General features: G+C 41.4%; 3 protein-coding genes across 5 annotated transcripts in view; all 3 read left to right on the top strand.

The window, feature by feature from the left end:
• The window catches only part of LOC141271850 (gastrula zinc finger protein XlCGF66.1-like), a 341,588-nt gene that overhangs the window by 81,731 nt on the left and 247,396 nt on the right, over positions 1-12,461 (top strand). The window lies entirely within an intron of this gene.
• LOC141271831 (uncharacterized) overlaps positions 12,154-12,461 on the top strand; it is a 61,722-nt gene continuing 61,414 nt past the window's right edge. For both annotated transcript variants that reach the window (XR_012321938.1, XM_073682002.1), the window contains exon 1: positions 12,154-12,214. The gene's annotated coding sequence lies outside the window, so the exon portion shown is untranslated. The remainder of the gene's footprint in view (positions 12,215-12,461) is intronic.
• LOC141271835 (uncharacterized) overlaps positions 12,156-12,461 on the top strand; it is a 164,886-nt gene continuing 164,580 nt past the window's right edge. For both annotated transcript variants that reach the window (XM_073682011.1, XM_073682017.1), the window contains exon 1: positions 12,156-12,214. In XM_073682011.1, the coding sequence (XP_073538112.1) occupies positions 12,189-12,214 (26 nt within the window). In that variant the 5' untranslated portion in view covers positions 12,156-12,188. The remainder of the gene's footprint in view (positions 12,215-12,461) is intronic.

The raw sequence follows: 12,461 nt of genomic DNA on the forward strand, positions 1-12,461 counted from the left end.
GTCTGGGAAGCGGGATCCAAGGTTGTAAATCCAGAATGCTTCTCTGGTGAGTAAACGGTGTCTGGAATCTCCTCCTCGATGTGCAGGTTTAACCCTCTCTATACCAATGACCTGTAGAGAACTGCACGATCTCTGGTGAAATTGAATAAAATGCCTAGAGGCATGTGAAATATTACGGTTGGTACTAGAAAGAGAAGATATATCAGTTAAATGTTCTGAAATGCGAACTTTAAGATTTCTTGTTGTGCAACCAACATATATAAGATCACAAATTTTGCATAGAATTATATAAACCACATTCGTGCTGTTACAATTTATGTGTCCTTTGATTCTAAAAGTTTCTGTGTGGTTATAATTGAAAAATTCTTTAGTAGCTGATGTATATTTGCATGTCCGACATCTATTTTGGCCGCACTTATAGAAACCAGAGTAATTTAGCCAAGTATTACTTTTTAAATTATTAGAGGAGAAAAAAGACGGTGAAACGATGTTACCAATAGTGACACCTCTCCTTGCTACTACAGAGCAATTGGATTGTAAAATTTTAGATAAAGTTGCATCCTCATACAAAATGGATATGTGTTTGAAAAAAATAGATTTGATTATATTAAACTGAGGGCTATACTGCAATGACAAGACTAGTCTATTAGAATTATTGTGAACAATGCGTGGTCCCAAATTTTGGTGTCTCTTGTGTTTGATTATATGTTTAGCTCTACTCAGGGTCCATTTAGGATACCCCCTTTCTGAAAGTTTGGACCATGTATGTGTAAGTTCTGTAGATAAAGTGTTTTCATCATTGCAGTTCCTTGCAACACGTTTAAATTCACCAACAGGTAATGCTTTGATAGTGTGGGGCGGATGACTACTACTTGCATGCAAAATAGTGTTTCCAGACTGTGGTTTACAGTAAGTACTAGTCAATATGTGTCGATCTGGGATGCCCCGCAAATTCAAATCCAGAAATGAAATGGCAGAAATTTCAACCTTATGCGTAAATGTCAGATTGCAATGATTGACATCTAAATATTGCACAAAGTCGGGTATGGCAGACACATCGCCTGACCACACGAACAGTAGGTCGTCTATGTACCTGCCATACCAGACCAGGTGTTTGGTAAAAGGATTATCAGTACTGTAAAGATAACCTTCCTCCCAATAGGCCATAACTAGATTGGCTAATGATGGAGAGTGTTTAGCACCCATTGACACGCCTCTAGATTGTAAATAATATTGTCCATCAAAAGAAAAATAATTACATGTCATAAGAAAATTGACCACTTGTATAATAAATGTACATAGGTCTTCCGTATAATCACTATATTTTTTCAGATGATATGAGAGTGCTTCCACTGCAATTTCTCGGGGGATTGAGGTATATAATGCCATTACGTCACAAGCAATCCATGCAAAATCTTGTCTCCAAACTATATTAGAAAGTTGTCCCAATACATCTCCAGTATCTTTGAGAAAACCAGCTGTTCGTTGTGATAATGGTTGCAAAAGCGAGTCAACCCACTCACTTAATCGTTCAGTGACCGATCCTATGCCCGAGATGATGGGCCTCATAGGGGGTGGGCTGACTCCCTTATGTACTTTGGGCAATGCATGCATAATAGGGGTGATAGGAAAATCTACCAAAAGGTAATCTCTTTGGTTTTTAGATAATACACCCAACATATAACCGTCACTTACAATTTCATAGGTTTGTTTTTTAATATCTACAATCGGATCACACCTTCATTTACGATATGTGGATGAGTCCTCCAATAAAGATGCAACCTGGGATCTATATGTGTCAGTGTCCAGCACAACTACTAAGCCCCCCTTATCAGCCATACGTATAACAATATGTGGCATATTTCTCAATTCCTGCAATGCTTGATAGTGTAAAGATGATAACTTATGGTGGGAACCATGATGCTTGACATCCTGTGCCAGCGATTTGAGCTCTCTTTCCATTGTGTCCTGGAAGCGATCCATACAGTCCACCCTTGTCTGTAAGGGATAAAAAGAAGGATTTCTGGTTTTGAACGAAGTAGACATCGAGGTTTGAATAGAAGCCGGTTCCAAAGGATTGTGAAGATCCTGCAAATGCAATAAAGACATCTGTTTCTTGAAATTCAAGTCTCTGTATTCATTGACAGTAATTTGAGGGAGTTCAGGTTGCTCATTATCCTCTGTTGTAAAGTGTTTTTTTATAGTAAGATTCCGTATGAATCTATTCAGATCCAATAGAGTGGAGAAAAGGTTGAAATTACGATCTGGTACAAAATTCAAGCCAAGTGAAAGAACTTCATCTTGTTTCTGAGTTAAAACTTGTTTTGACAAATTCAGAACATTGGATTTATGCGATGTTAGAAATATTTCTTTCGGCGAGTTGTCATGCCTGGGGGGTTTGCTGTGTTTGCGTCCTCCCCTCCTTTTCCGTTTTTTGTCTGTTTGTGGCTCTTGTAATATTTGGGCTTGCGATAATAAGTGAGATTCTCCCGAGTTTCTGTGTCTGTGACATTACTGTCTATTGACTCTTGGTCAGAGGAACTAAAACTGACGTGGAGATCAGATGGCGTATTAGACTGATTATTTTTCTTTTTTAAAATGGACTTAGGTGATTGGGAGGTGCGTGCCCACCTACCCCAATCATACACCTGTTGTTGTGAATAATCCATTTGATCCCTTTGGAATTTAGACTTTTTCCGTGTCATAATAGTGGTTTCTAATCTGGAAACTGCTTGTTGTATGCGATCATTATAAGTCTGATAATCAGGGTTAATTTTGTATTGCTCCAATTTATTGTGTGTGGCTTCAATCTCTTTTTGTAATTCAGTGAGTTTTGACTCCTCATGTTTGATAAGCGCTCATGTCATTCACATCTGAGGGGTTAATAGAATCCACAGAAAAAACACTCTCCGCCTTACGTAGGCGTTCAGATTGAGAGTGTGCCATCTGATTTTTATGCACAAAAAAATCTAAGTATATTTTTTTTGTGCATAAAAATCAGATGGCACACTCTCAATCTGAACGCCTACGTAAGGCGGAGAGTGTTTTTTCTGTGGACTCTATTAACCCCTCAGATGTGAATGACATGAGCGCTTTATTTAAGCAATTGGAAAAACTCATCCTAAATGAAACCAAAGTCTGGTGGGATCAGACTACTCTGTCGAATTACATACACAAAAATATGATCCCTAGAGGTTTAAGAATCAAAAAAATACCCACAACTATTTACTCTGAGGAATTTGTTGTGAACTGGAATCAGCTCCTTTCAGACTGCTCCTTGAATCTGATGAGGCTCATTATCAAACATGAGGAGTCAAAACTCACTGAATTACAAAAAGAGATTGAAGCCACACACAATAAATTGGAGCAATACAAAATTAACCCTGATTATCAGACTTATAATGATCGCATACAACAAGCAGTTTCCAGATTAGAAACCACTATTATGACACGGAAAAAGTCTAAATTCCAAAGGGATCAAATGGATTATTCACAACAACAGGTGTATGATTGGGGTAGGTGGGCACGCACCTCCCAATCACCTAAGTCCATTTTAAAAAAGAAAAATAATCAGTCTAATACGCAATCTGATTTCCACGTCAGTTTTAGCTCCTCTGACCAAGAGTCAATAGACAGTAATGTCACAGACACAGAAACTCGGGAGAATCTCACTTATTATCGCAAGCCCAAATATTACAAGAGCCACAAACAGACAAAAAACGGAAAAGGAGGGGAGGACGCAAACACAGCAAACCCCCCAGGCATGACAACTCGCCGAAAGAAATATTTCTAACATCGCATAAATCCAATGTTCTGAATTTGTCAAAACAAGTTTTAACTCAGAAACAAGATGAAGTTCTTTCACTTGGCTTGAATTTTGTACCAGACCGTAATTTCAACCTTTTCTCCACTCTATTGGATCTGAATAGATTCATACGGAATCTTACTATAAAAAAAACACTTTACAACAGAGGATAATGAGCAACCTGAACTCCCTCAAATTACTGTCAATGAATACAGAGACTTGAATTTCAAGGAACAGATGTCTTTATTGCATTTGCAGGATCTTCAGAATCCTTTGGAACCGGCTTCTATTCAAACCTCGATGTCTACTTCTTTCAAAACCTGAAATCCTTCTTTTTATCCCTTACAGACACGGGTGGACTGTATGGATCGCTTCCAGGATACAATGGAAAGAGAGCTCAAATCGCTGGCACAGGATGTCAAGCATCATGGTTCCCACCATAAGTTATCATCTTTACACTATCAAGCATTGCAGGAATTGAGAAATATGCCACATATTGTTATACGTATGGCTGATAAGGGGGGCTTAGTAGTTGTGCTGGACACTGACACATATAGATCCCAGGTTGCATCTTTATTGGAGGACTCATCCACATATCGTAAATGAAGGTGTGATCCGATTGTAGATATTAAAAAACAAACCTATGAAATTGTAAGTGACGGTTATATGTTGGGTGTATTATCTAAAAACCAAAGAGATTACCTTTTGGTAGATTTTCCAATCACCCCTATTATGCATGCATTGCCCAAAGTACATAAGGGAGTCAGCCCACCCCCTATGAGGCCCATCATCTCGGGCATAGGATCGGTCACCGAACGATTAAGTGAGTGGGTTGACTCGCTTTTGCAACCATTATCACAACGAACAGCTGGTTTTCTCAAAGATACTGGAGATGTATTGGGACAACTTTCTAATATAGTTTGGAGACAAGATTTTGCATGGATTGCTTGTGACGTAACGGCATTATATACCTCAATCCCCCGAGAAATTGCAGTGGAAGCACTCTCATATCATCTGAAAAAATATAGTGATTATACGGAAGACCTATGTACATTTATTATACAAGTGGTCAATTTTCTTATGACATGTAATTATTTTTCTTTTGATGGACAATATTATTTACAACCTAGAGGCGTGTCAATGGGTGCTAAACACTCTCCATCATTAGCCAATCTAGTTATAGCCTATTGGGAGGAAGGTTATCTTTACAGTACTGATAATCCTTTTACCAAACACCTGGTCTGGTATGGCAGGTACACAGACAACCTACTGTTCGTGTGGTCAGGCGATGTGTCTGCCATACCCGACTTTGTGCAATATTTAGATGTCAATCATTGCAATCTGACATTTACGCATAGGGTTGAAATTTCTGCCATTTCATTTCTGGATTTGAATTTGCGGGGCATCCCAGATCGACACATATTGACTAGCACTTACTGTAAACCACAGTCTGGAAACACTATTTTGCATGCAAGTAGTAGTCATCCGCCCCACACTATTAAAGCATTACCTGTGGGTGAATTCACACGTGTTGCAAGGAACTGCAATGATGAAAACACTCTATCTACAGAACTTACACATACATGGTCCAAACTTTCAGAAAGGGGGTATCCTAAATGGACCCTGAGTAGAGCCAAACATATAATCAAACACAAGAGACACCAAAATTTGGGACCACGTATTGTTCACAATAATTCTAATAGACTAGTCCTGTCATTGCAGTATAGCCCTCAGTTTAATATAATCAAATCTATTTTTTTCAAACACATATCCATTTTGTATGAGGATGCAACTTTATCTAAAATTTTACAATCCAATTGCTCTGTAGTAGCAAGGAGAGGTGTCACTATTGGTAACATCGTTTCACCGTCTTTTTTCTCCTCTAATAATTTAAAAAGTAATACTTGGCTAAATTACTCTGGTTTCTATAAGTGCGGCCAAAATAGATGTCGGACATGCAAATATACATCAGCTACTAAAGAATTTTTCAATTATAACCACACAGAAACTTTCAAAATCAAAGGACACATAAATTGTAACAGCACGAATGTGGTTTATATAATTCTATGCAAAATTTGTGATCTTATATATGTTGGTTGCACAACAAGAAATCTTAAAGTTCGCATTTCAGAACATTTAACTGATATATCTTCTCTTTCTAGTACCAACCGTAATATTTCACATGCCTCTAGGCATTTTATTCAATTTCACCAGAGATCGTGCAGTTCTCTACAGGTCATTGGTATAGAGAGGGTTAAACCTGCACATCGAGGAGGAGATTCCAGACACCGTTTACTCACCAGAGAAGCATTCTGGATTTACAACCTTGGATCCCGCTTCCCAGACGGACTCAATGCACGCCGTGAAATCATGTTTCATTATTGATTCTACTTCATGTTTCTGTTAATTTATTTTATTTATTTCATGTAACATTCTATGTTAAAATGAATTTTATCTCTTTTTTTGTTCTTTCTCTCCATAATGGTTTGATTGTTTTTTCCATTTTATGTGATTGGCTCACACTAATTATGCACCCTATTCACACTCTCATGTGACCAAGCATATCGATCTGATTGGTTGTTATTGGATATAATACTATAGAGTGTCATATGCATGTCAGCTTTGACAAAGAACACTGCTCTGTGTTCGAAACGCGTTGCGTTTTTTCCATGTGAGATTCCCCGATGTAATTTGGAAATTTTTAAACTGCGTGGATTTGCTTCAATAAATCTTTGCACTTTTGGAAGCTGGTTTCTTCAACTTTTTTTCATTAATGTGCCTTTGCATTAGAATTGTGCTGTCCTGTACTACTGGGAAGACTGTGAACTGCTATGCTGCTAAGGAAACTGTACTGTTTGTCACAGGAACCTGGTGCTCATAAGACTTAACTTGCACTGGCTGTGCAGATTTTTATTAAATGCTACTGTTCGGGTATGTGCACACGATGCAGAAATGCTCAGGATTTTTTCCTGAGCGTTTCTGCATCTCTCTGGCAGGAAAAAACGCATGCGGATTGTACATGCGGTTTCCTGCCAGGGACATGCGGAAATGAAGCGTTCTTCACTTTCATTTCCGCATGCGGGTTGACAAGCGCTTCCCAAACGATTTTAGCATCACTTGGAAAGTGCTTGTCAACTTCACACTATTTAAATCCATGCAACCGGCATGGATTTATATAGTGTGTGAATGTCAAAAAATAAATATATACTTTATCCTCTGATGGCCCCCGGTGTCCGGCTTCGCTCGGTCCCGGCTGCCAGCAGTGAAGACTTTAGGACCTTCCGACGTCAGCGTCACGTGACCCGTCACATGACTTTGACGTCAGCGAAGGTCCTTCTTCATTCAACCCCGAAGTACCGGGAACCAAGCAGGAGCGCTGCGCGGGCCGTCAGAAGGTGAGAATATATATATTTTTTATTTTATTCTTTTTTTTTTTAATGGTACCTGGGTCTGGATGAGAGTCCTCTCATCCACACCCGGGTACCATCCGCACATTAGACCGCATGAAAAGCGCATCAACATATACAGTGATGCGGATTCCATGCGGTCTAATGCAAGTCAGTGGTGGCAAAAGAGCAGCGTTTCCGCAAAATTAATTGACATGCTGCGGATTTTTGACCGCAGCGTTTACGCTGCGGAAAAATCCGCATCATGGGCACAGCACATGCGGATTTCAATTGGGGAACATTGCTGCCCTTCTACCATGCGTTTTTAATGCGTTTCCGCAACTGCAAAAACGCCGCGGAAACGCATTAAATACGCATCGTGTGAACTCAGCCTTCTACTGTTTATGAGGACTCTTGTCAAGTGTGTCTGGTCAGCAAGTGAAACAACCTACAGGTCTGTGCCTGAGGGTCAATACCCCTGTGTGCCTGAGAAAAGCTGCAGCACATGGTCTATGGTCGCCCTGAGTAACGGTTCCCCCAGGATTCCAAAGAATTAATGTAACCTGTCTCGCCCCTATCTGAACTTAGCGGCATGCGTGTAACAATTATACTGTATGCAGGGCTATTTGGGGTCCATCATACTGTGTGAAGGGTTATCATTGGTCCAACAAACTGTATGGAGCGCCCTCATACTGCATGGAAGGCTGTGTGGGGGCAATCCAATTGTGAGTGGGGCCATTATATCGTGTTGGGGTCATTGCGCTGGTATAATACTTTGCAGGGGCTTATTATAGGGTCATCATACTGTGCATGTGGAGGAAGTCACTGTAGGGGTATCATACTGTGTTTGGCAAACCTAGTCTGTGAAATGCACATATATAAGTTGAAAATGATTTAAAAAAATGTATCAGCCAATAAAAATGTAATTTAAAAAATGTGAAGTATTTTTTAATTGTAGGGGTATTCCCGTCTCCAATATCCTATACCATATATCTAGTAGGTGTAATAATAATAGCAAATACCTCCAATTGGAAATGTAGTAAAGTTTTTTTTAATTCACTATGTCTTTTTCCTTATGTGCAGGCATTGCAGGACCTTAGGTATCCATGGTTACGACCACTAGCAACTAGATAACTGTCACTATATCAGTGGTGGTAACCATGGATACCTAAGGTCCTTCAATACCTGCACAAGGAAAGTGACATAGCGAATCAGAAAAACTATACATTTCTAATTGGAGGTATTTGCTAATATTATTATATAATCTACTACATATTGAGATAGGATCTTGGAGATGGAATACCCCTTTAAGTCAAGAAATTCAATGCAGAAGTAAAAGACAAGATCATTCCTGTCTTCTTTTGATATTTTGACCTTTCACACTAGGGGAAGCAGCTGCTGACAACTGCCATGAAAACTTATTGTACTGCTAGCTCGCATTATAACTGCTGTAAATGTGGGCTGGGTCTGCTCACATGTGTCTGATGTACTTCTCCACTCCCTTTCTTGCGGTCTGCAAAAGGAGGAGGGAGGATAACGTTTAGGATCACAATGCTGTAAGAAAGTCATTACTGAGAACTGGAAGAGCCGAGAAAACAGTGTAGACGATTTCTTCTTTAAAAGCAGAGAATGAAGTTTATTCAGAGGTACGCGGCAGAACAGTTCAGAAAGCAGGCAGGGAAAATACTCTTGAAACACAGGTGTCTAGACCAGTGACACAGCATTAGGATATCTGGCGATGGTGTGGCCTGGGCGATCGACTGCCTTGGTGATAGAATGGCCCCGAACAGTATCAGAGCCTTTTTATGCATAGCTTAAACAAAGGAACTACATATTGCGGATAAAGGTGTATACATGATAACATCATACTGTAGGGAAAGACATGCATTTTAGAACAACAATGGGATAATGCAACATGATCTTATTTATGAGTATTTTTTACCAAACTCCATTAAATCCATAAATCTCCATGTCCTTACTTAGGTAATGACAGCTTCCTAATAGTTCTCGACATATTGACAACTGTATTGTCCTAATTTCCATACCACAATTACAAGGAGATTATTTACTACCCTATGACACCACTTATTTGCTCTCACATTGACCTGCAGCTGCTGCTATTAACCTTTGTGTATACTAACTATACCTGCTAATGGCACTGACATCATTTTATGGCTGCATTGTGGGGAGAGCGCAGAGCATGGATCTCATTAGCTGCAAAACTTAATTAGCTCAAACTTCTGAACAAGATGGCTGCTAGTTTTAACATGGCTGTTCAGAATATTAGGACTTCTCATTCTCTTACAAGTCCCCCTTTTGTATTCTTTCCAGAGTACAACTTTACATTGATATAATATGCAAAGGTGAATTATTATAAACAGGATTATTGCGGTAATTCATCATGCTATAAACCTGTGTCTGAAGTGGTAAAAATACCTAATAAAAAAAGCAAAAAAATAAGTCATTACAGTATTATTCCCAAAATAATAAGTCCCATAATAGTTAAGTCTTATGATTCTTGTCTTCTCTTTTCCTTCTTATGCTTTGGATTCTGGATTTTCCTGGTCTTCTCTCCCTCTGTCACACTATCAGAGTCCCACTGTATAGTGTGAAACACCATCTGCAGATCATCTGGTAGGTTCATGGTCACAGGAGTCAAATATGAAAATCTTCAACTGACGCAGGGAGAAAAAAAAGGTGGAGTATCAATCCTTACCAGAAATCTCAGTAAGATAATTAAGAAGTTTACACTGATCAATATTAACAATTTTAACAGCTTTGTCCCTTGGTTTGTTAACCCTGCTCACTCCTAAAACCGTGGGGCCAATTATGCGAGTGACAACAAAGGGACCTTCCCAATTAGCTTCCCAGGGTCCAGTTTTTCTGAAATCTTAATCATCTGAGATCCTTTAATAAATTTAAACTCATAGGATTTTTCAGTAAGATCTGCACATCTCTTTGCCATCTGAAAAACAGCATACTGCACTACGGCTTGCTCAGGACTAGGAAGTACAATGTCACTTGGCAACTGAACAAGCATCTGTCTCCCAGTCATTAATTCAAATGGGGAAATGCCGGTGGTCTTGGATGCCACAGGACGGATGGCTAACAGAATAGCTGGTAAATGATTGACCTAATCATTGCCTTTTTCCTGAATCATGGATATTTTTCAACTTTAGGATTCTGTTCATGCTCATCTAAGAAAGTTTTCCATCCTGCAGCTCCCACCTCCACCCCAAAGAGATCTTCAGTAAGAAACCGGTCCTCATGATCCCACAGCTCCTTCATTAAAGAAGCATAAGGACAAGGAGGGGTTATTCTTCCCTGAATAGCATTGATCTCAGGGCTGGACAGAGGGGGCTGCTGGAGAGAAAGCAGGAGCTGAACTCTCCTCAGAGAAAGGGTTAACCATTTTAAGACCGTTATACTGCTGATACTGATTTGGATCATTCACAACAGGATAAGGAGATCATTGGTTAGCTAAGTCTCTACAACATCATCAATAGATTAAGCATTCTGCAAGACTCCTCACTTGAAAGCCCCTCTAAGGGCATTTTCTATAAAAATTACATGAACTCTTTTCTAAACTGTTCCTCAAGATGTCTTATCATCACATTCTGTTTCTCTAAATGTCCATTCTTCTATTCTATTTCTCCAGTCCTCCCATCTCATCAATGACTATTTGCAAAGCCCAGTTATTCATACCCATCTTTCCGTACTATCTGTGCTTGCTTTAGAGTTTCAGCCATCTTTTCTACTCTCTCTGAACACTGCCCCTCCCTGGGAAATCACATTAACATGCTGTCTTGCAGGAATCAATCAATGGACTGAAGAAAGCAATAACTCTTACACAAAGCCACTGTTTGGCTACTAGCTTTCCCTAATGCCCTTTTCTCATCTAGTTCCCTGCTTTCTTTTGTTAACCACTGCATACAATTTAGCCAAGTGGATTTAAAATTAACCCCCTCCAGCTAGGGTGTGCCAGTATGCTTAGACACTGCTTACTGGAGGACTACAAGAACGCGTTTTCTCTGTTCTGGTATTAACAAGTGCAATTTGAAAACTGGGTGTGCCAAGGGGGAAATATAATATACACATGGCTCCGCTCCGTACACCTCGTACACGCGCGGCTCCGCTCCGTACACCTCGTACACGCGCGGCTCCGCTCCGTACACCTCATACACGCGCGGCTCCGCTCCGTACACCTCATACACGCGCGGCTCCGCTCCGTACACCTCGCACACACGGCTCTGCTCCGTACACCTCGTACACGCGCGGCACGGCTCCATACACCTCGTACACACGCGGCTCCGCTCCGTACACCTCGTACACACACGGCTCTGCTCCGTACACCTCGTACACGCGCGGCTCTGCTCCGTACACCTCGTACACGCGCGGCTCTGCTCCGTACACCTCGTACACGCGCGGCTCTGCTCCGTACACCTCGTACACGCGCGGCTCTGCTCCGTACACCTCGTACACGCGCGGCTCTGCTCCGTACACCTCGTACACGCGCGGCTCTGCTCCGTACACCTCGTACACGCGCGGCTCTGCTCCGTACACCTCGTACACGCGCGGCTCCGCTCCGTACACCTCGTACACGCGCGGCTCCGCTCCGTACACCTCGTACACACGCAGCTCTGCTCCGTACACCTCGTACACACGCAGCTCTGCTCCGTACACCTCGTACACGCGCGGCTCCGCTCCGTACACCTCGTACACACACGGCTCTGCTCCGTACGCCTCGTACACGCGCGGCTCCGCTCCGTACGCCTCGTACACGCGCGGCTCCGCTCCGTACACCTCGTACACACGCGGCTCTGCTACATCCACACTGTAAACCCCTCCTGACCCCACACATAACTTTCACCTCATCCAGCACCATGACAACCAGCACAGCAGAGTCCTGCATCCACTGAGGCCCCTGATCATGTGACCCCTGACTCCTCCCCTCCTGTGACCTCATCACAGGTCCTGTGCGCACAGAACAGCCATATATGTGGTGGCGGCTCTGCAGGTGGAGGTATGTGGAGATCCCCCATTACTGGGTGGAGGCCGCATTAACTCTTTCAGCACTGAGGCTATTTTGGTGTTTTTCTGTTGCTGCTTTCTATGAATCCTGCCTCTTTTGCTCCTCTTCCTCTGATAGATACATACGACCAAACTATGGAAACAAAAAGTAAAGAAACACATATTGCTCCCACACAATATTATGTTACCCCAGTACCGCCATCACCCACACACAGTATAATGTTCCCACAGTACCGCCA

The sequence above is a fragment of the Phyllobates terribilis genome, unplaced genomic scaffold (assembly GCF_046119375.1).
Source record: "Phyllobates terribilis strain yellow unplaced genomic scaffold, ASM4611937v1 Scaffold_5__5_contigs__length_657084704, whole genome shotgun sequence".
Classification (NCBI taxonomy): domain Eukaryota; kingdom Metazoa; phylum Chordata; class Amphibia; order Anura; family Dendrobatidae; genus Phyllobates; species Phyllobates terribilis.